The 22667-nt window shown below is 42.0% G+C and overlaps 3 protein-coding genes across 4 annotated transcripts; 2 read left to right on the top strand and 1 right to left on the bottom strand.

Annotated features, from left to right (window-relative positions):
• Positions 1-8489: 8489 nt before the first annotated feature.
• LOC106658863 lies at positions 8490-10438 on the bottom strand. Of its 2 annotated transcripts, none has more exons than XM_014381004.2 (4): positions 10289-10438; positions 10103-10217; positions 9709-10039; positions 8490-8625 (listed from the first exon to the last, which is right to left on the bottom strand). In XM_014381004.2, the coding sequence occupies exons 1-4, from the start codon at positions 10312-10314 to the stop codon at positions 8591-8593; spliced, it is 507 nt and encodes a 168-aa protein (XP_014236490.1). In that variant the 5' UTR covers positions 10315-10438; the 3' UTR covers positions 8490-8590. The 2 variants fall into 2 exon arrangements, with proteins under 2 accessions (XP_014236490.1, XP_014236491.1); XM_014381005.2 differs by having other exon boundaries at positions 8490-8604.
• Positions 10439-16150: 5712 nt separating this feature from the next.
• LOC106658541 (lysozyme c-1-like) lies at positions 16151-19152 on the top strand. The gene is made up of 2 exons (XM_023461540.1): positions 16151-16166; positions 18668-19152. The coding sequence occupies exons 1-2, from the start codon at positions 16151-16153 to the stop codon at positions 19150-19152; spliced, it is 501 nt and encodes a 166-aa protein (XP_023317308.1).
• Positions 16385-17629, top strand: LOC111694200 (mite allergen Der p 3-like). Its single transcript, XM_023461408.1, has 4 exons — positions 16385-16467; positions 16546-16883; positions 16951-17283; positions 17357-17629. Exons 1-4 carry the CDS (start codon positions 16404-16406, stop codon positions 17579-17581), a joined length of 960 nt encoding a protein of 319 aa, XP_023317176.1. The 5' UTR covers positions 16385-16403; the 3' UTR covers positions 17582-17629.
• Positions 19153-22667: the final 3515 nt, after the last annotated feature.

Raw genomic sequence — 22667 nt, 5'->3', positions numbered from 1 at the left:
TCGATACACCAAAATACAACTTCTGATAAAGTTTGGTGATTGAGTCACCATTACAGATCATTTAGTAGCTTGCAAAGGGCCAAAAACCATGAAAAATGAGGAAAAAACCATGTTTTTTAGCTACCAAATTGTCTATCATGGTGACTCAGATACTAAACTTTATCAGAAGTTGTATTTTGGTGTAAAGATGAACATATTATAATATTGACCAATTTGAGGCATACGAACATTTTTTTTTTGACTTTCATGGTTTTTTACACTATTTTTTCAATTTTAAGGGGTTTTGAGATTATGAATGTCTTATTTGAGTACAGATTTGAATTCTACATCAAATTTTATATGAAAAAATATAGTTTAGAAATTTTTTCATATGCACCCTAGAAAAGCAGAGTAACAAGCAGAATATCCTCAAAACATAAAAGTCCAACTTTGAGCTCCTGTAGATAAATGAGGGTTGGACCTAGGGAGCTCAGGATTTTCATTTTACATTGTGATCTTGAAGATAAATGGTTAGTTTCAACTTCATTTTTTGGGCCTGCAACACCTGTTGTGGAATAGTCCATATATACGACAAAAACATCACAATACTAATATCTAAATATAGCCTTTTAAAAAAGTTTTTTGTTGTCGATTTTGTGTTAAATGTCCATTTTCGTGGTAACTACAGACTAAAAACATTAAGAGCCGAAAACCTTAAACTATAAAATTATTAGACAAACCCTTTTTATTATTAAAAAATAAAATGTATTTCATTTCAAATTGCAATCATGTACATTAATAGGAAGTAACAATAATGTAAAATATGCAAGAACTAATACTGTTCATAGGTAATGTGGAAACGATATTCTGTACAGTAGTGTAAAACTCAAACCCATAGTTTTGCCTATTCTTTTACTTCATTTTTAATAAACGAATTCCAATTTTTTTTAGAAATTTGTCAATGTTATTAACAATACCATGTCAGAGCAGGGGACGTTGGAGGAGGGGAGCCTGGAGGAGGGGAGGGAGGGGGGGCATTTTAGGAGGGGAGCCTGGAGGAGGGGAACCCTCAAAATACCGTGAAAAATGACACAATTTTACGTTATTTTGAGGGGAGCCTGGAGGAGGGGATCTCGGAGGAGGGGAACTTTATCGTCTATATATATATAGTAAGATATATAATATTGTATTACCGTATACGCGCGCGCATTTCGAGCGCATTTTTCAAACTAATAATTTTGCGCATCTCGGCGGTAGGTAAATCGATCGTACGTAATTATTATTAAAAAAAAAAGAATGAAAGAGAGAGAGAAAAAAAAGTGAGAGAAGAGGCCAGAAAAGAGAAGCTGATGCGGGTAGTAGTGGGTTGCACGCGCGCGTTAAAGCGTCATGAAGCGGATAATTATCGCGTATATACAAGAGACGGACGTCGCAAACGGGTGGCGAGAAATCGCTAATTATTTTTTACCTCTGGGCCATAAAAAGGCCCAGGAACTTTACACTCGGAAGAGTTGAGAACGAGAGAGAGAGAGAGAGAGAGAGAGAGAAAGAAACGAGATTACTCTTGCCCGGCGCGTATACCTAATCTATCAATATTAAGAAAGCGCGCGGCTAGTTTTCCGTGCGCGAGCGATGACAGTCGCACCACTAACGGACTGCTGCGCGACATACCCTCAGCTGTAAATAGGAAAATGATGATGAGCGAATTGTCACGCGCCTCGACTTATAAATCAGATTTCCAGTTATTAGTGGCCTCGACACTCACAGCGAAGTTACGATATAATATATAAATAAAAACAACGCGACGACTGTTGGTCTGCGTCTGTCCTATTGTGACGCGCTTAGATGTATTATGTGTTAATATAAATGATCGCGTGATGAGCTGGTCAATTAAGCGGATTTAAAAAGCTCCAAGAGTCGCGAGCTCTCTATACGTTAGTATACACACTCACATACACACACATACTATGCGTTCGATCGAATCGTAAAATCGGCTCGATTATTTTGATTTACGGCGCGTTTCCAATCGAGCGTATCTGGAATTTCAACTGGGCTCACAACTTGACGCAAAGCTGCAAGCTCGAGCTCTGCTCTTTTTTTTTTCATTTACCGTATCTAACTTTGCGTAATTACCAATATATACGTGTGCGCAGGAGAGAGAGAGAAAGAGAGAAAAAAAAAGGAACGTGGTGGTGGCGGTGGGCGCTGCAGCTTCGCCAAATGATTTATATGATGTGCGCTGCTGCTGCTCGTGTGCTACAGCGCGCGGAGAACAAGAAAGAGTGAAGGAGAGGTCAATAGCTTATACGAGCACGCGTGTGCGCGGGTGGTCACTATATACTCGTTTCTCTCTGTATGTGTGTGTATGTGTATTTCTCCACGCTTACACCACTAGCTCGAGCTTACATTACAATATTACATGGGAGCGCAGGCGTATAATGCCGAGACGATCGCTTATATTGGGTGCATTTCATAGGCGACGAGCAGTATTTCTGATTTTTCACGCCATCTTGTGCGGCCGCCGTCGCGGCCAAAAGGTTGCCAAGCAGCAGCAGCAGCAGCGGAGCTCACGTGCGACCACGACGCCCTTAATACATATTATAGGTATACCTATATACTCGGAGTCTATACACGACGACGCGATGATCGACGCACTTTTTTATGCCTATTTATGTGTATAGAGCTGTGCCTTGAGTAAAGCAAAGCAAAAGTAAAAAAGGAGGAAATTCGCGCAGCCGTGTCGATCGGCTCGCGAGCTTACGTCTTTATTACCTTCTTTTTTTACTCGCACTCATCTTCCGGTCTTAATAAACGATGGGTTTGTACATTTCTGCAAATCATCGGACAGATTGAAAAATCATGGCTCTCGTGGTACATAATATGCAGCCCATAGGTCTAGAGATCGCTTTTGGTTCTTTTTTTTTTTTTTATATATATATCGTCGATCGCTGGTGTTGTTCGCCGTTGCCTCGTTGCGTTGCGTTTTGTTTCGTGGCGCTTATACAATCGGGATTGAACTGTTACAAAAAAAAAAAACCACTAGTGACCTTGTTGAGAATGGTCGATCCTGTGGAGATGGAATTATTTTACTCGAAAAATTGGCCAAACGGATGACTTGGATCTAAACTGATCAGTACCCGACCTTACGTATACGTACGTCGTGCGGTCATTTCTGTCTCGCATATTATAGTACATAATACGTACACAGTATACAAAGGTTCGATTTAATTATGTCTCAAGGCGTATAGGCGCGCATATCGAGCTCACTTACTCGGATTAAGTTTTCTTTTCGCTGCTGCTGCAACGACGACGACGACGTGCGCCACGTTTACGAGCGCTAAGCGTCGATACGTCTTCATTGTGCCTCGAGCTCGTACCTATATAGCACACACACACAATCCGATCATCCGAACTTTTTAGCCTCGGCCTCGCGTGGCACTCGTATACACATCATATCGAACTGAAATATAAACGTAGAGACGACGCATACGCGTGGATGCGCTGCCGAGGGATATCGATCCCGTTAATCCCCGTTAACGGATTAGCCTGCACGTACGTATATATACGTTGTCTTTATTTTTCTCCCTCTTTTTTTTTATTGCGACCCTGCAATCCGTATCTCTTTCTCTCTGGGCTGTGGACTCTCTCTCTCTCTTAAGCTCGAGCGATCGGTAATGCCACCCACGATCGATTCATTAGCGCTCGGCAGGGCACGTCCTTGCACCATCATCAATTGTAACTCGCGATCGGAGCGCAGAAACGTATATACGCACGCACCGTATAGCGCGGAGTGAAGTGGAGTTTTGGCGTAAGATTCTTTACACGTGTACACAGAAGGTATACATAATGTATAAATGCGATCGAGCGACGGGGGTAATGAGCGATGAGGGCAGGGAATTTCACCGAGCCATGGTTGTATGCATGTGTATAACGAATTGCCACGCGAACTTTGTGCATACGGGTAGTCCTCGATCATAACGATGTATACGCGCTAAAGAAATAACGTCATTTTCACCGAAATTTTCTCTCTCTCTCCGCGCAGCTGAAGAGTCGGAGAGAAGCTGGAGCTTATTAGCTCGAGCTCATAATGATTGCAGAAAAGCTCGAGACGCGTACGTATCGTAGGTATATCGAGCTGCTTTTGCTAATTAATAACGAAGCCGCGTACGATCGCGCGATCCTCGCTCGAGTATAATTTCGTCATCTCAGCTGCGAGCGTGCGCCCGTGGTCGTGTGTGTGTGTGTGCAAAAGCTTACAGGCGACCGCACAGCAGCAATGGCAGCAGCGGCGCTCCTAAAAACTCAATTACCATGTGTCAAGAGCGTATTTCTCGGTAGGGGCAATAAAATCCATCCCGCGGCAGCAGCAGCACGAGTCTGTGCGCTCGCCTGCGTATATGTATAGACCGAGATACCGAGGGATTTTTTCTAAAGTGTTACACACTCGACGCTTCGCGAGGAGAGGTACATCAGCAGCAGCAGCAGCACTCGACGAATAGCATCAGCAGCAGCAGCAGAACACATAGGTCGTAAAGATGATCACACGCGTGCAATATCTAAGAGGCTTTTCAGTGATGCTCTTTGGAGCTCGACTACACTTTTGTGCGCGCTTGTATGTGTGCGGCGTCGATCGAAGTTCTGCTAATTAACCGATCCGGTTCTTCTCCTCGCTCTGCGGCTCGAGCTCGCGAGCACAGCTGGATTGTCCAGATCACTCTCTACCTCCCTCTCTCGTTCTCTCTCTCTCTCGCTTCTTCGCGATTCGCTCCATCTTTAGCCCTTATGGAATCACTGCCGGTAATAATTCGTATTTAATTTGCAAATTTTTATCGCCTAATAGCGTGCAGCCTCGCGATCCCACTATCGCTCGTTTATTTCGTCGTTTGCTCTCCTCCACGCACGCAGGGCAGTCTGCATGATATACATATAATCGAGACGAGTCGAGGTCGAAAAAGCTCCATCGCTTGCAATTTTGCCACACACGTATCGTGCGCGCGCGCGACAGAAAATTTCGATCTCGTTACTCATTCGAGTTATATGGCGCATAAACGCGATCGTTTTCGCACTTGCCGCTGGCGCGCGAAAAAAGATCGGCAATGATATCAGCGAAAAATTTCACAACTCGCCGCTGCCGCCGCCGCTCGTGGGAACGCGACACACGTGAACGTAATATACGCACGCAGGCACATATACACACATTGACACGGGACTGACGTACCACCAGGCAGGGTCTCAGGTGTATAATATGTGTGTTTATAATCGCGCAACACGATCAACTCGCCGGAAATAGTCGACCCGCGCGTTATGGCTTTTATAATCTCTATACGGTACGTTTATGAGGTGAGAGATGATATTCGCTTTTTGTCCGCCGCGCGGACTTTACTACTACTACTACTATATATATACGAGCGTCGACTCGAAGCCGAGAGAGTTACGGAAGCTAGCTGATATTTTGATTGATTCCTTTGGCCATTATGTTATACATTGTGGCCGCTCGTGCGTGTGCGTGTGTGTGCGTTTGTATCGCAGCTACTCGGACGCGTATACATAATAATGTATAAAAAACGATGAAAGGTATGGCTTCTCGCGCGCGCGCGAAAGAGCCAAGTTCTTTTTTTCGTCTCTTTTCTTTTTTACAACGTCTGTTTTGATTCATATTATAATCGAGCGCTCGAGCAACACGGACGGACGCGCAAAAGCGCGCAGCAGCCCATTGTGCGCTGTTAACTTTTTGACTGCATTATTAATGACGAAGTGAGATTTAGTTTCTTCTCATGCTTATTTGGGCTATTTAGCGCGGGGCCCATTTTTCGTCCATCAGTCATATTATTATATATACAGCGTTATATAGGCTGGTCTCGACTCCGATGTTGTGCAATCGCGAACGTCGCCTCGCACGGGCGGGCGGACGTACACACAGTCCACAGAGGTGCTAAATGTGCCTCTCTCGAGAGAGAGACACACACGCACACATTATACCCCGTGTATATAACGTTTAATTTCTCGGAATCGGTGTAAACAAACTCGAGCTCGCGCGCGACCGATGATGAGTAATGCACGCGCATTAAGCGTCGCGTCGCGCACCCAGAGCTTTTAATCGACGCGCGTGGTACTGAATTATTTTTTATGACTCTGCGCGTCGCGCGCGCAAGCAGGATTATATTGGACGCGGGCAGAAAAGTTCCAAGAACGAGTCAACGCGTGGCGAGCACACGTATCAGCGAGTTCGATTAAAAGCAAAGTTCGCGCAGGACGGACGTCTCGCGCTGCAAGCTGAATCACAACGAGCTGTATATTTTCTCCTGCGATCGCGAGCTTCGGTACGTATATGCACGATGAAGACGTAATTGACGAGATGCACACAGCTCGCGCCAGTCTCGATGTATAATACAGTGTATCTAAACGTATATGATGCATGTACGAAGGTCTGAATATACCTCACGCACGGCTCTAAGAAAAATAAAGCAATAATGAAAAATGCGAGAGAGAGAGAGAAAAGTAGATGATCGTGATCGATAAAGAGATGCCGTTTCGACCGATAGGCACCGAGGTACGTATACATGTATAATGTATATAAATGCCTCGGCTCGCGACTCGAGGCTCGATTGCCCTTTGGTAATTACGCCCGAGCATTATATGCGATACACGTCGCGCTCGGCGGCGAAAAACTTATGCGCGTGTGCGTATGTGTATACGCGATGTCTAATTAATCGAAGGCAATTACGAGAGCTCCGAAGCCCAAAGGCCTTCGTGTATTTTACGCTTATACGCGCGGGCAGGCAGGCAGGCAGGCACGACGTCCTTGCGGTGACATCGTGATCTACGTAGCCGTGGCTGACACCTTGTAACCAGCTCCATTTGTTAATGTATCTAATCGTTATCGTCCTTTTTTTCCGAGACGAGCAAATTGACTTGTAAATAAATGGTCTCTTTGCCATACGTATGTTTATGTGCCAAGCATTTTTGGTAATTATGCATAATGTATGCTTTACCAAACAATTACGTACCTGTCGAGTGTATATAATACGGCCTTTTGGCGCCAGCCTTTTTTTCATACGGAAGGAGTGTCTAATCGTCGCTGGTATTTTCTTTACAGTACATAATTGCTTCTCTATGTCCATTGTTAGGTTTGTTGAACTAAAAATCAGAAGTGGATCTGTTTTCAAAAACCATATCATAATTCAACACTTACAAATAGGCCTCATTGTGCCGTAGGAGTGATTTTTTCTTTCTCCTTCTTTTTTTTATCTCGCCTTGATTAATAACTTTTCAAAAGTCACACGCACAATGATCCTCGTGTCAGCTCGTGAAAGGATTGCCGTTATACGAGCCAAATCTATAGAATCGAGTTTATTATATATATTAAAATCAATGAGCGACAAGTTCAATGGATGGCATGAGGCTATTAAGAGCCGCAGCGAGCGTCTCTCTTTACAATATAACGCCAACAATCAATTAGGCAAAGTCTCCAGGAATTTATCCCACTGTACTTACGTGTGGGTATGTGTACAGTACACAAAAGACATATCGGACAACGATAAGTTGGAGAAAAAAATTGAGGGAAAAGGTTGTAGAAAAATTCAAGGCGCAGTACGTTTGTATGCGCGCAGGAGCTTTAAGCATTCCACGCCGTGCGCGAGAGTCTCGAGACTCGCGCGAGTTTGAATTTTCTCGTTCGGTATTAAATTCGCATTAACCCAACGCGCGTATAATATATATTATGCATGTATATGTGTAGAAGCGGGTATATACGTATACCTGTAACTCTTGGAGTGCAGAAGACTTTTAAATTGATGAGAGATTCCTGAACGAACAGGTGGCACGAGTCGATTCGCGCGAGCTCTTTCTCGAGCGAGACTTCCACGGGCGTAAAATTATATCGTATAAGCGCGCATGATATACCGCGCATCCGACCAAATGATATCGATTAATATTAGTAACACACGACGAGCTCGCGTATAAAGTCCTAATTGATGGCTCGTTTCGTGACGATCCTATTCGAGCCTCATTATGCGGGGGGAGAAGGCTCTACTGTGAATTGAAAACATTAATTTTTCTTCTTCTCTTGCTCGGTTATACGATCGCAGCTTCTTTGCGCATACACGGTTTCTAGATGTTCGCTTCAACAAATCATTGCGACGGTGAAAATTGATGAGTTCAAGGGAATTCTTGAATTGCACTCGTTTGTGGCCAATGGACAAAATCATTCTTGAGCGAGAGACCTTTCTGCATCAAATTCTTTATATTTTGAACAAATAATTGTAATGCTACTGATAAAAACTCTTTGGAAATAAATTAAAGTGAAACGTTTTTACTGGCGTTAGATAGAGAAATAAATTTGTGAAAAACGAGTGAGCTTAAAGGTAGAGTAGAAGGTTTAACAAAAAATAAATAAAATTTTGAAATACTTTATTTTTCTTCACAAAATTCAAGGTAATTTATGGAAAAGATTTTTAAAAATTACATTGCATACTTATGTGAAATTAAATATCTTCATTGTGTTCAAACGTTTTAGGACCAAATTTCATGCTCTCAGCGTTTGTTCCGCTTATGTACCGTCATTATGTGAACCTTGAGATAACTTTTTATTGTAAAAGATCTGCAGCAAATTTCACACTTGAAAACCTTGCAACAAGATCATATACACTAGATGTAAAAAGATTTATTATTCTCAACATAAGTGAATACAACGTAGTGAGAGACAGCTGCGTGTAAAACATATTATATGCGTCAATAATAATAGTATACAGACTAGCGTACACAGCGCCCATAATTCGTTCTGTTGATGTTTTTTGATAGGAAATGAATCGTTTTACATATAGTGCACTTCATTCATATGGCTTATGAGAAAATGATTATATCCAAATGATTTGTGACGAATCTCACACTAGATAGGCTTGCTACGATTATGTACTGTATTGATGTGTTTTTTCAGGTTACTTTTATATCCAAATGATTTGTGGCAAATATCACATTCAAATGGTTTGCTATTATTATGTACCTTATTGATGTGAAGATTGAGGTAACTTTTTCGCCCAAATGATTTGTGACAAATATCACATTCGAAAGGTTTTCTACTATTATGTACTGTATTGATGTGAATTTTGAGGTTAGTTTTTTGTCCAAATGATTTGTGACAAATATCACATTCGAAGGGTTTCATTCGATTATGAACTGTTTTTATGTGGGAATTGAGGATATCTTTGCGGCCATATGTATTGTGACAAATCTCACATTGGAAGGGTTTGCTCCGATTATGTACTGCATTCTTGTGAATTTTAAGGTTAGTGTTTTGTCCAAATGATTTGTGGCAAATATCACATTCAAATGGTTTGCTACTATTATGTACTGTATTGATGTGAAGATTGAGGTAACTTTTTCGCCCAAATGATTTGTGACAGATATCACATTCGAAGGGTTTGCTCCGATCATGTACTGTACTAATGTGATTATCGAGTACTTGCTGGTATCCAAATGCTTTGTGGCAAATCTCACAATTGAAGGGTTTTATCCGATTATGTACTATATTAATGTGAGATTGGAGATTCTGTTTTAGTCCAAATGATTTGTGACAAATGTAACACTCAAAGGGTTTGTTTCGATTATGTACTGCATTAACATGCCGTTTGAGGTAGCTTGGATAATCAAATGATTTATGGCAAATTTCACATTCATGAGTTCTAATTCTTTTACTTGTTGGATTGATATGTGTTTCTAGATTAGCCTCACCCAGATAAGTTTTTCGATCCAGATTCATCTGAAATTGATTTTCTACTTTCACAATAGGTAGATTACACTGATATTCAGTTTTGTGGATGGTTTTTTGTTCAAATTTCACATTTTTGCATTCCAAATCAATGAATATATTTTCATTCACGTCATTGATCTGATTTTCGTTTTCCATTTTAACTATAATAGGTTGAAAATTTTGAAGCTCAGATTTGCAGATAGCTGTCGATTGAGGCGTCGGTTCAACTTTAACATCTTTGCACTCAAATTCTATAGATATTTTTGCATCCAACTTTTTTTGTAAAGCAATATTTTCGTTCATTTGATTTTCCTAAAATTGAAATTGGGTTATAATAGTGTAAAATTAAAACATAATTCAAATTATTAAGCTCACTGATGTTTTGAAGACTGGAGGTGCTTCAAAGTTTTTGACTTGGTAAGAATCCATCGAATTGAAATTATAATCGTCGTCTACATCTGGCAAAATTTCATTTGGTTCTTTTTTCACTCTGAAAAATAATCTAGTTACAACAAGCGATCGTTTAAAAACTTATCATATCATGTACAAAAAATCGTATACCTAATTAAATCTCTGAAGCTTTCCATCACTCGATTGATTATAAGCAATCACTGTGAATTTTTACGGTATACACTAAGAAAATATTCGAGGTTATATAAGCCTAACACTGCAATCTCCAATTCGTAAACACTTGCTTACGGTATAGTAGGAATACTATCTCTAGGCTCTTTGTTACCAACTGTAGCGGCTATTCACTGTGCCTATTGTGATAACTTCTTGACGATACTTTCCCCCACCATCGTCGACTGCCGTACGCATTGTACTACAAGCGATTGACCATTTTAAATTAGTAAATTATCTCATCTGGATTTTTTGCTTATTATGTATAAATAGGATATGTAAATTAAGATACACCTTTTGGTAAGCAATGGAATAAGGCCCATTCGAATGAATTTTTAATTTTTGTAAACATATTTTCCTAAACGGTCAGTTACTGTGTTAGTTAATAAAGAGACACTCGTATTTTGTTAAAACTACACGGAAATCCACCACTGAATCTGTAGGAAAACTACATATAACAGTCTTTGGAGGGGACGTACTTTGTTTATTACCTGTAATGGTGGAGATCGTGTGCAATAATACTTCACGCCACGGCTATGAATATGCCTTTTCTACATATTCTTGGGTTACAAATAGTGGATTTTTTCACGAATTTTCCATCAAATGACCTCAACTCAGACCTGATGGGATCAAACTGACTCCCAATTCAGATTTAATGTATCTGAAAGCAAATGGTTAGCTATGTTATTATTCAAACCAGCTTACGCGTTACAATAATTCAAGATTTATTTCACAATAAACTGTAATGATATCTTCATAAAATTTCTTGTCTTTCTTTATAAACATAAAAAAACTACATTTCAAATTTATTGCATTTCTTCCTACATAAGTTTGAGTAAATCGAATTTACAATAATATTACGACTTTTATAATGACGGGTCAACCAGTAATATTAAAAAGCTCAAGTTCTGTTAAGTAATTAATAAAATTGTCAATTCTTGATTGTAAATATTTTCCAATGTTATGTTTTAAAGTAGTTTTCACCGCGATTTATACATAATAATTGTTTGATATTACCAATTTTTACGTGTCCATACAAGGTAATATTGAACAAATTAAGTGATATTTGAATATAAACGAAAACATGCTTGTATTCTTCCACAAATAAAGACTCTTTTTGGTTATCGTCATTCTGCACGCAAGCCTTTTTAACATGTCCGGAGTTCGAGGCTAGAAGTAGGTTTAATGTAAAATTGGAATGCCTTACCGTAGGACTCACATTTTTGCGACCAGGAACTACGTTTTAATTTCGTTTGGGTGTAAGCTGCTCCGAAAAAGTATCGTCGATGGATTACTTACCGCCTGCACTCGATTCCTCATCGTCAAAATTTGGACATGATTCGAGCTAGCATTTTTTTTCTTCTAATTTTAAATAAAACATGCTAACTTTTGTGCATGATACACCCTTTGGTGAATCACGAGAGTTCATTTTCTCCAGGATTATTCGATGTGTCATGCGAAAAAATGTCGAATAAATGCCAAAAAGAAGTGGTAGTCATCTACGAGAGTCTAGGCTTTGAAAAACAAGTCCGAGTGCGGCGAGTTCGCTTGTGCAGAGGAACGCAGCAGCATCGGTTTTTGTCGACCAATTTGCCGCGCTCGCGCGCATTAAAATGTATTCGAGCCTTACATAGATCATCGAGCAAGTCCGATGTCTTATTCGCAGAAATTATATCGCCGGCGTGCGCAGGCAGGATCGCACGCGTGTGTGGTATTTTTCGCTGCGTTAATAAACCATTTTTTTTGCCTCGGTATATGTATACGCGCTCGTAAGTTTTGCCGCGCGTTCGGGGGCAAGTGTTAATTTCCAAATAGCAAAAAGCTGCCTGCGGGTCGCAAAAAAGCCCACGGAGCCGTGAAAATTGAGGCCCGTGAAATAATTGTTCAGCTTAATTGGCAGCTGAATAGCCTCTTAAATTGAAGCATCGACTTTTAATATATTTGTAAGAAAGCTGACAAAAAGTTGAAGAAGTGGCCCTCTCGCGCGGAGCGCCATGTGCGAATCGACGCTCGGAACTTCACGTATATTTTTGACTCACCTCTGCGGCTTCTAAATGCAGCCGATAATCGAGAAACAATAATTATCCTCTCAGTAGTTCTCGAAAGCTTTGATGTCGTTCCGGCGCTCGCCTCGGTTTTATATATTCGCGCGCAGGTACGAAGCAGGCCCTGACTCGCACACGGCGGCGTCGGCAACTCGGCTTCACACCCCCAACGTAGGTGTTCGATCGAGGATAAAAAGAAGCGATGGCGCACGCCGCGTTTATGTTTCTTTAAAAAAAAAAAAAAAAAAAAAAAAACTTAGCGCAGCCGCAGCGAAAAAAAAAGAGAAAGAACGAAGAAAAAACGGATGCTCTGCAAAAGAGTATCAATTTTAATAGACTCGTCGTCGACTCGCTCAGTAGTGTCATTTAATATGAATGACTTGATTTGTAGCGTATGGAATTTGGGTATTTCTCTTACTTTTCTTCTCTTCCTCCTCCGCAAAGTTCACAGGGACGTGCCGTGTACGTACTGGCTGTATATGTATGTTGCTGCGCGCGGAAAGTGAGAGGCCTGCGTCGTGCATTGTGTAGGTGCGCGCGTAAAAAAAAGGGACAATGAGGCCGGACAATGTCGACGAGAGCCTGTAAACATGCCGACTACCTATGTAACGTAGCTGCATATTACACCGTACTTACGAGGCTGCTGCGTTTGTTCTTTTGCGTCTTCTTCTTCTTCTTTTTTTTCTCCCTTTTCTTCTTCCGAGATGCAACGCGCGCACCACCACAGTACACTATACGGCAGCATATTTTCGGATGTGTTGGAAATCAAGCACACTCGGGGCGTATGTTATTCTGGTTCCGTAGTTTCGTACTTGGGGGTGCGCATTTGGTATACAGACGTTGAAAAGGACGTTAGCTCGAGTACATCGGTATGCGTGCGTGCGTTAACGTTCAAGTCGGAACTCACACCGCGAGCAGTATCGGCCTTTATCCCCATAATATAATATACACAATTTGGCGAATGATTCTCATCATTGTCAAAGCTCTCGTCGGGGGCGATCGCCTTTAAATATACACAACCATACACCTATATCCGATTTCAACAGAACCGCGTGAAAAGAATAGAATCGGGCAGAAAATGAATTGTTGCTCTTTCTCTCTCTGTGTGGAACTATACGGCGCACACGTAGATCGCTGTGCTGCTGCCTCTTTTTTTTCATGAATTCGCTCTCGGTAATAAACGAGTGTTGACACAGATCCGTAAAAGAGCGTAGCTCCTCAAAAATTACACTAATCCTCGTTGACGAGAACTTGGCCCGATGATGAGCTAATCCCCCGTGTGTGTGTGTGTGTGTGTGTGTGTGTGTGTGTGTGTGTGTGTGTGTTTGCGCGCGCCGAAGAAGGAAGAGAAGGTATTGGCTGCGAGGACCAGCGCAGGACCTACACCACTAACCTGCTGAGCCTCTAAATTATATTAAACAAATCTCCGCGGGAACACTAGGCGCGTTTCATCGAAACGTTCAATCGAGCGTAATGCGCGCAACAACACTTTCGCGAACCTTTTTTTGCCCATAGAGCTCGCTCTCTGCGCGCCTCTTTTCTGTTTTTCTTTTCCTTGGGTTTCTTTCTTTTTTCACTTTTATTCTTTAACTATATGTAAGAACGCACACGTCGTAAGGGGGCGAAACTTTTGTTCTTCTCGGAATCGATTGGGCCGCCGCGTTTTTTTGCGCGCGCGCAGGGCCAGAGCTGAATGGGGTATTTAAGCGTTATAGAAATGCGCCTCATCTTGGCGCAGGCGCGCGCGCGCCCGCAAAAAGCCAGTGATTAGTTTGACTTCGCGCCGAACGTGTGCCGATTCGCGCGAGCGAAGCTCCAACCCCAAGGACGCGAGGCCCCGACCAATCTTCTCACGAGGATAATATAGATATCCGAGCGAGTGAGACGTTTTTTTGAGAATCCTCGCGTATGCAAAGAAAGCAGGCCTGGCCTGGCTGCGATGACTATTTTCGTTTCGCTGCAGTAACAAAAAAATATGAAGTCTAGCTCCAGCAGTCGGTGGCCCTACATTTCGAGGATAATTAAATTTGAAAAAACAATTTGAGAAGCCGAAACGTAAACACGCGCTCGCCGATGCGTGGACTTTAATCCCAGCTGCACGGCCGGTGGCAGCGCAGTTGTTTTTTTTTATATACTCCTCGAAAGTGTTACCTCAACGATCGTTTGAATGATATCTGACGAATCATTCACCCGAGTGCTTCATTAGAGAGATCCGTCCGGTTGGTATACCGTGATTTTCGTTCGTTTACGCCATTATCGGGACAAATTTTCGAGGTTCATTAATCAAGAGGGCCACGCGAGCGAGCGCGCGCTGCTCGCATGCCGAGTTGCTCGTAATGCCCATCAGCGACCTGCCTGATTATTCCTACGTTATATAGCTAGAGGCCAATGTGTACAATGATGCAGTAATCTCTCGAGTCGTTAAGTTTCGAAAGAGTCAATCACGTTAAAAAAGTTGAAAATTTAAATGAGAAAGGAGAGAGAGAGAGAGAAAAAAAAGGACAATGTAAATAGCGGAGTAAAGGCATTACATTCAATCAGGTTGAGTCGAGGAAAATGTGCGCGCGACGCGTGTATACATCGGAAATCCATTGAATTTTTCAAAGCGAGAAGATTTCTCGAGCTACGCGCATGGCGCTCGCTCGCCTTTCCGAAAGCTGCTCGGGGTGGTCTAACGCGTATACCATAATAAGAATAATATGAATCTACGCGCTCTCGACTTCATTTACACCTGTAGGGAGGCTGCCTTTTACGCCGAGGTTATATACTTACCCGAGGCACGTTGGTGCCTGCGTATCCGCCCTCGTCCGCACCCTCCTTTTTTGTCCTGCGCACCGAATTATATACACACGACTTTTACGCGCATCCATTCGGGGCCTGCACGAGCGCATATGTGGAAATTTTTTCACTCTCTGCACTGTAAAGTCAGGGCAGATTTACGCCACGTACACAGCAGTGCGCAGCGTGCGAACCTCGAGTCGTCGAGCTTACATCATTACACGCGCAGCGAGGGAACGTGCACGAACTTAGCTTGATTAGCGGCATTCACGATTCAGCTGCAGGTAGCACAACTCGCATACGTACGTACGTATGCATCGATTAAATCAGCCAGGCTAAATGGCAATTTGATAACCGCGAGCGCGAGATTGACGTTAACGAGTCCGTACGTATGTGGGTCCCATTCAGCTACCTGTGTACACTCCGCAGGCAGTGTGCAGAGCTTGAATCGCGCGAATCGTGTATACATCCAAGATTGATTGATATATATCCTACCCTTTTCATAACTCGGAGCTCTTGAGTTACGCGAATTTTCATCGAGAAGCGTTATAAATTTGAATTATTTCACGTGTGAGTCAGCACTTGTTGCTGGCAGCTTATATGCGTGTTACGCGCGCTCACGCACACGCCAGCCAGCCATATAGCCAACATGGCTTTAATACTCGACTCGGCTTGACGCGCACTGATGATCGTATATGCTTAATAGTTTCGTACCGCGATTCAAAATCTTGCCTTTACATATAATCGTGCGCTGCAGCTGCTGCCGCGCAATGCGCTTAATTTCAATTTGGTCGACCAACGAGCTGACGGTAGAGCTCCGAAAGTTTCTTATACTGACCTATAATTGACCGGAATTAATTATCTATGTGTGCCGTTGACAGTTTTACTCGGATTAATGCTTAGCGCGCGAGGAAATTGATCGATCGCTTCTTCCACATTTGTGTGTTATTACGGCGCAGATTTTCATCTTACTTTGATGATGCGTACGAAAATTGGTCGCTACGTTCTGTGAATTCGATGGATGATTAACGCGTTCACCTGGTCATAAGCTGAATCGGAAATGTAAAAATCATTCACGTTCGTTTAGCCCGTAATGTTTATAATTGTTTTTACGTCACGTCACGTCAGCTAATAACTCGAGCAATAAAAACACTCAACTGTCTATTGCTAGTAAAATATCCATACACAATTTGTCAGTAGCTGGAATAAAATTTTTTTTTTTCTGAAAAATCATGAAAGCTCGAAGTTGTTTGTATTTGACATTTATTTTTTGCTTTATCTCTGCATCTCGTTCTAGTAAGTGAATTAAAACTTAAATCCCAGTGAAATTAAATAAACAATCGTCTCTTTTAAATGCTCTCTTGAATAATTTAGAAAAGGGAAAGATAGTTAGTGGCCAAATCGTCGACGATAAAACTTTTGAAAAAGAGTTCGAGTATCAGGTCTCGGTTCAAAATCGAGGAGTCCATTACTGCGGTGGTGGAATTATAGGAGAATACTATGTACTTACAGCAGCTCACTGCGTCATGTACAAACCCGGCCAGCCTAGAAAAGGCGTCTGGAACATCGTCGCGGGTACCAATAATATCAAGAATACGTTGCCCTCTGCGATGTTTGCGAAAGTTACTCAAATAATTGTTCCGAAGGAATTCTTTTTCGAGCCTGATGCTCTGGGCGATCAAGAGCCAAAAAATGATCTAGCTATACTTAAGGTGATGCATAAATCGAGGATAATGTTTATTATAAGTATTTTAAAACGATTACTTTCGTGTGCTACAGCTCGCATCATCTTTAAATATTGGAGGTAATCCGAATTTCGTCCAGCTGAAATTACCGGAAGGTCCAAACGTATCATACATTGGTAGGAAAGCGGTTTTTGCTGGCTTTGGATGGGACGAGTCTCCCGTAGATTTCGATCGAGAACGCAATGTTATGACAAGAAAAACATTGGTGAACGTTGATAATCTAAAAAAAATCGATGTAAGAATCCTGCAACCATCATCGTGCAGGGACGCAATTGCACTCTTGTTCAATGATGTCAATAAAAACGATGACACGATTCTGTGTGGCAGAGCTGATCAAATTTTGTCAAATCAAGGAGGAGCTTGTCGAGTAATTAATCTTACCTAATTTTACTGTTTGTTGAAAAAAATAAGGGAATCTCAAAAACTGTTTTACGATTTAGGGGGATAGTGGAGGTCCTTTGGTCGTCGATGGAAATACTGTTATCGGCATATTGAGCACTACACCTGAGTCTTGCAATGAAAGTACTGAGCCATCAATTTATACCAAAGTTTCATCTTTTCTGCATTTTATTCGATCCTCCATAGGCTTAGAAAGATTGACACGTGTTCAACCTACTTGCACTCCTACCAAAGGTAGCCAAACGCCATTCTGTGCTATTCTGTAAATTTGAATTTGATTTTGGTGAAATATTTTAAGAAAAAGTTTTAAAATTAAATAGCAATGTCTTTTATAACTATCCTAATCGTCTCATACACAGTTAAATTAATTAAAAATAGTTATTCCTTACACTTATGAAGGAGATTCCAAAGTTTGAGTAAAATTTAGTTTTTGCAATATTTTTCAGAGCACCCTTTCAGAAAAATATTTAGTATTAACATTATTATATTCATATGAGATGAAATACTTTTAAAATGTTCACTTATTTGAAATTTAAGCTATAACAAATTTTTCTGAAGATGATTTATCGCATTGTACTTTACTTGACGTTATAATGAATGGATAGTCATAATGGTTTTTATTCGAGTAATTTATCTTGTATACTTTGATGGAGTATTTCTGATTCATGATTTTGTTCCCAAAGAAGGATTTTGCAGTATGGAAGAAGTCTAAATTTAACGTACAATCATAAAGCAAAAATTATAAATAAATATTTAATTTTTGTGCTGCAAGTATTAAATTTGCCACGTGTCGAAAAAAACATTAAAATTAAGTAGCAATAAGTAATGGTGTGTTTTACTGTTTGTAAAATTCGTCAAGTTTATTAAAGTTAATTTGAAATCAATCATTTTAATGTAATTTACGTAGATATGGCATGCGTAAGTGACATAAGCTTTCTTCGCGAATCAAACTTAAAAATATACGCTTACGTCAGATAGTATGTCATTCAAAATACTTCCAAATAGAGTACCAATTATCTAACGATCTTGTTTATCAATTTACTATAATAAAGTGACGTTACTTTTCTATAACTGCTTCATGATTCATTAATAACTACTTATCATGCAAAAACCAGACAGATTTGTAATTGGATTGCGCGTTATTAACCAATCAAAAACATCAATATCTTATCTCGATAATTTTCTTTGTTTTACGGTAATTTTGGCAGCGAAATTTTTGAAAATATAAACCTCGCTGCGGCATTGATTTGGTTTGTCACCGACTGCCACCTATAGTGCGAGTGAGTGCGAAAGTGTGCGGGCCGATTTAATATACCGCGTCAGGATGCCGGTGCTCAAAAACTACACCACAGCCTTGCTATTATTACTCGCTGTAGTTCTATCGCAATATTCGGTCGGCGCTCGGCGAGTGTCGGAATGCGAGGCCGCCCGGGCGCTGGCCCTGAACGGCGTGCCGCGCACCTTCATCAGCACCTTCCTCTGCATCATGAAGAGCGAGAGCAACTTCGAGACGACGGCCAAGGGCGGCCCGGGCCCGAGCTACGGCTACGGCATACTGCAGATCAGGAGCGATCATTACTGCAACGCCTTCAGGCCGCCGCCGGTCGGCTGCAAGAGGAAGTGCAGCGACTTCACCAACGACAACATCAGCGACGACATCCACTGCGCCCGCAAGATCTTCGAGGAGCAGGGCTTCAAGTACTGGCGAAAGTTCCATACGCACTGCAAGGGCAAGCCTCTGATGCCGCCCAAGAACTGCCACTACAGAATGGCCTACGACATGGAAGAGCTCGAAGCTCTGCAGGCTGGAAACTCCACAGAAATCGAATCGATGTGAATGCTTCAGAAATAAATGTAATCGTTCAAGCTTAAAAATGTGACTGTATAATTTGTGTAAAATATACTGACTAATTTTAAATAGAAGTGTATCTAGATTGTGTTTTCATAATAAAGCAATTAAACGATTATATCATCATGACTTGATACTTAATCTCGGTAGGCTATAGTCTCAGTGAACGGTGAACAAATATAAAGTACGATTTTTTACGTAAACGGAGTCATAAAATCCGACCTTTTGCCTGCTATCCGATATTTAACTCGACGAGTAAAAAAAAGTCAGTAAACAAAAAGTTTATTTTTAAATCGTAAAATCGACGCTCGAACACCGTTAAGTACGAGAGCGGTCCGTATAATAATGCACGATTCCGTGAACTAATCGGTACATCCGATGGAGCTTGAAAATATTCATCGAGCACATTGATTCCAATCCAAAGCTCGTTCGTACAAACTCTCGAGTCACTCCCAGTCTATCATTGTTCAAAGCTATATTACACGCTATTTTATCTCTTGGGGCTTGATAACTCAATCAAAGCCTCGAGTGCTTTTCGCGAATGCCAAAATAGATTGCAATTGCCGTCGAGAGACGTACGTGTACGAGAGACGAGGAGGAGTACGAGACGCGGCCATAAGAAACGCTCTGCACAAACGGCGCGTCTCATTCCGCGCATAGCTCGCCGCTCGAATTTTGTTGAACTTATAACGATAAATTTTAGATCGTTGCGTATACACATAAGGTACGAGAAAGAGAGAGAAAGAGAGGCGAGCACACACACGATATGTGCTTTTCTCTTTCTGTCTCGATCCCTCGCGAGTCATAATTCTCGTCCTTTTTTTTTCTCGACTCCGCGAGACTCGGCGCGCGCGGGGTCTATAGCAGTCATAAAAAAGCTCGCTCCGAGCGCGCCAAGAGCGATCACTTTCTTCGTTCGGCTCGCGTATTTATATATATGAGAGAGAGAGAGAGAGAGAACTAGAGTGCGTGAGCATAAAATTCATGCGCGCACGAGTCGAGGTCGTGCGTGCGTATTATATATCAGCAGCAGCAGCAGCACTCGGAGATCGTCGCGGGGTAAAAACATAATTGCCCGAACCGGTGCGCGAAATTGCTTGTTTCGTTGATGACATTTTGTTTAACTGGCTCTCTGTGCTGCTGCAGCCATACCGTCATTTTTCTTCGGTTGCTTTTTTTTCGTCGTCGTTGTTATACATTCGAATAAGTTAATAAATAATTAGCCTCGATATAAATTGTAGATACGAGGAATTTCATGGCTGACGGCTGATGGAAAAATGAATAAGAAGTGCAGCATTGCGAAGGCGGCGCAAGAAAAGCACGTATACTTCTGCGCGTGTCTCAATGAAAAATTAGTACAGTCATTGATCAGCAGCCCCCGAGTTGGTTCGCTGAGCGTCGACGGATCGTCATTTTGTCCGCAGACCGTACGTCATTTTTTTATTTTTTCTCTCTCTCCTTGAACCAATATGTATAGGCAAAAAGCTATATGCATTCCTCATATATATCCGTAAATTATTGGGCCCTTGGTGCCGGAGCACATCTCGTCTGTAAAAAACGCAGTCACAGCTTCTCTCTCTCTGTGTGTCTTTCAGCCAGAATGAAATAAAAATCATAAAAAAAAAGAGTCGAGTACTCGAGGCGAGCGCGAAGGAGTAGTAGTAGTAGTAGTAGTAGTATATAGCAGAGTTGGAGTAAGCTGGATGGTGCGAGGCGAGGAGGGGGATCGTCTCGTCTGATTTTCGCAGACGCGAGGTGATCTGCAGCAGCAGCAGCAGCAGCAACAGGGCAGAAGGGAAAAGAAAGACTCGCGGCATACCGTAGCGACATTCCCACACATACTCTTGATTCATGCATTCCGCGGACTTGGCTGCTGAATCCCTTCTTCCTTCCTCTTTTGCTGCTGCTGCTGCCACGCAGGTATGCACACGCACGAAGCAAGATCGGTCAGAGAGCTTTAGTAGTGGTAGTAGTATATAAGTGAGTGAAGTAAAGGAAAAAAAGTGGGAGCGGACAAAAGGTTCGAATAAAAGCAGCAGCAGCAGCAGCAGCACAGCAGCGAAAGAAAACGACGACCCAACGAAGTATGAGGAGTAAACGTCATAAAAGGGGGACTTGTGCATGCACGCTCTCTTTCTCCGTCTCTCTCTCTGTAATACATGTGAGAGTGTTGAGCTACACATGCTACGCGCGGATCAGCGGCGTATATATGTTTAAAGTGGGGGGCCCATCGAGGAGAGGTGTGGCTTACAGGAGTGCATGGCCCCTCCTACGCCTCCCACTATATAACCCCTTAAGGATATAGGCGCGTATAAGCAGCTGCGGTATTTCTCGAGCCGAGCCGAGCACGTGCCGCCGCACGCGGACGATCGACGATCGACGATCGCAGCGTATCTCTGCGCCTCTCTAGGATTTAATTTTGGGAAGAAAAAAAAAGGAAGCAGCTCGGGCGAGAGACGAGAATGATCGATGGGTGGTTATACACACGCCGAACGCGTGATTTCGATTATGAGTCTTCGCACCTACGCAGACAACGCGGTCGAATAGCACATAAAGTCGAGCGGCGCCTTCGATAATAATCTACTCTCGAGTGGTCGATTTCGTATATATCCTATATGATGCGCGGGGCGACCATTGCTGGCTACGTATATGGTGCTATATCCGGCGCCAGAACAACACCATTATAAAATAACTCACACTCGAGTGCGAACCCGAACAGCAGAGAGCGATCTATATACGTCGTTGGTGGTTTCTTTTGTTTCGCGCCTCGCGTGCCCTGCTGCGTTTTTAAACGCGTCGATGTGTTTAATAGACGAGAGAAAAAAAGGGAAACATCGTGCGGCAGGGGATGTTATACAGCGTGCGCGCGGTAATCGGTTGCGGGATAAATGATTTCGAGGATGCGCGAATATCATAAAGCTCGCTTGTTCCTCGAAACGAGGCCGATTTTAATTTAAACGATGATTTGGCGTATATTGTAGGTATAAGCGCGCAGGAAGTTGTAATTTTTACACTTCGTGTTTTTCAGCGTATCGCGATTAAAGGACGCATACCAAAGTCAGGTCAAAATCAAAATGTTCAAAAATGCTTTATGAAATTTGCACTTGATAGTTTTTTTTACTACAAAATGAGGTAATTCAAGTAGCTTTTTAGAAAAATGATGAATAAGTTTGTGAAATAAGTTGGCAAATAATCAATTGAATCTATTTTCGCTTAATCGGTTTAATAGCTTTGCGGTAAGAAATGATACTAGGAGCCAATCCATTGATCATCCATTGAGTATTTAAACCTGTTCAAGTTGTTTGAATACAATTTACACTAGCAACTAATCGAATCGATCGATTCATTGGTGCGAAAAAATCGGGATTAAAATCGGCTAAAATTGACGAGGAGAGCGAATTCGGCTTTTATACAGCCGAGTATCGAGTGAATAAAATTACGCAGTTAACGTATCGAAAATGGCGCGGATCTATAATAATGCCTGCGATGCAGCAGTAACAGCA

Source organism: Trichogramma pretiosum, unplaced genomic scaffold, assembly GCF_000599845.2.
Source record: "Trichogramma pretiosum strain Unisexual culture from Peru unplaced genomic scaffold, Tpre_2.0 scaffold2, whole genome shotgun sequence".
In the NCBI taxonomy this organism is placed as follows: Eukaryota; Metazoa; Arthropoda; class Insecta; order Hymenoptera; family Trichogrammatidae; genus Trichogramma; species Trichogramma pretiosum.
This window is presented reverse-complemented; position numbering and strand designations above follow the sequence as displayed.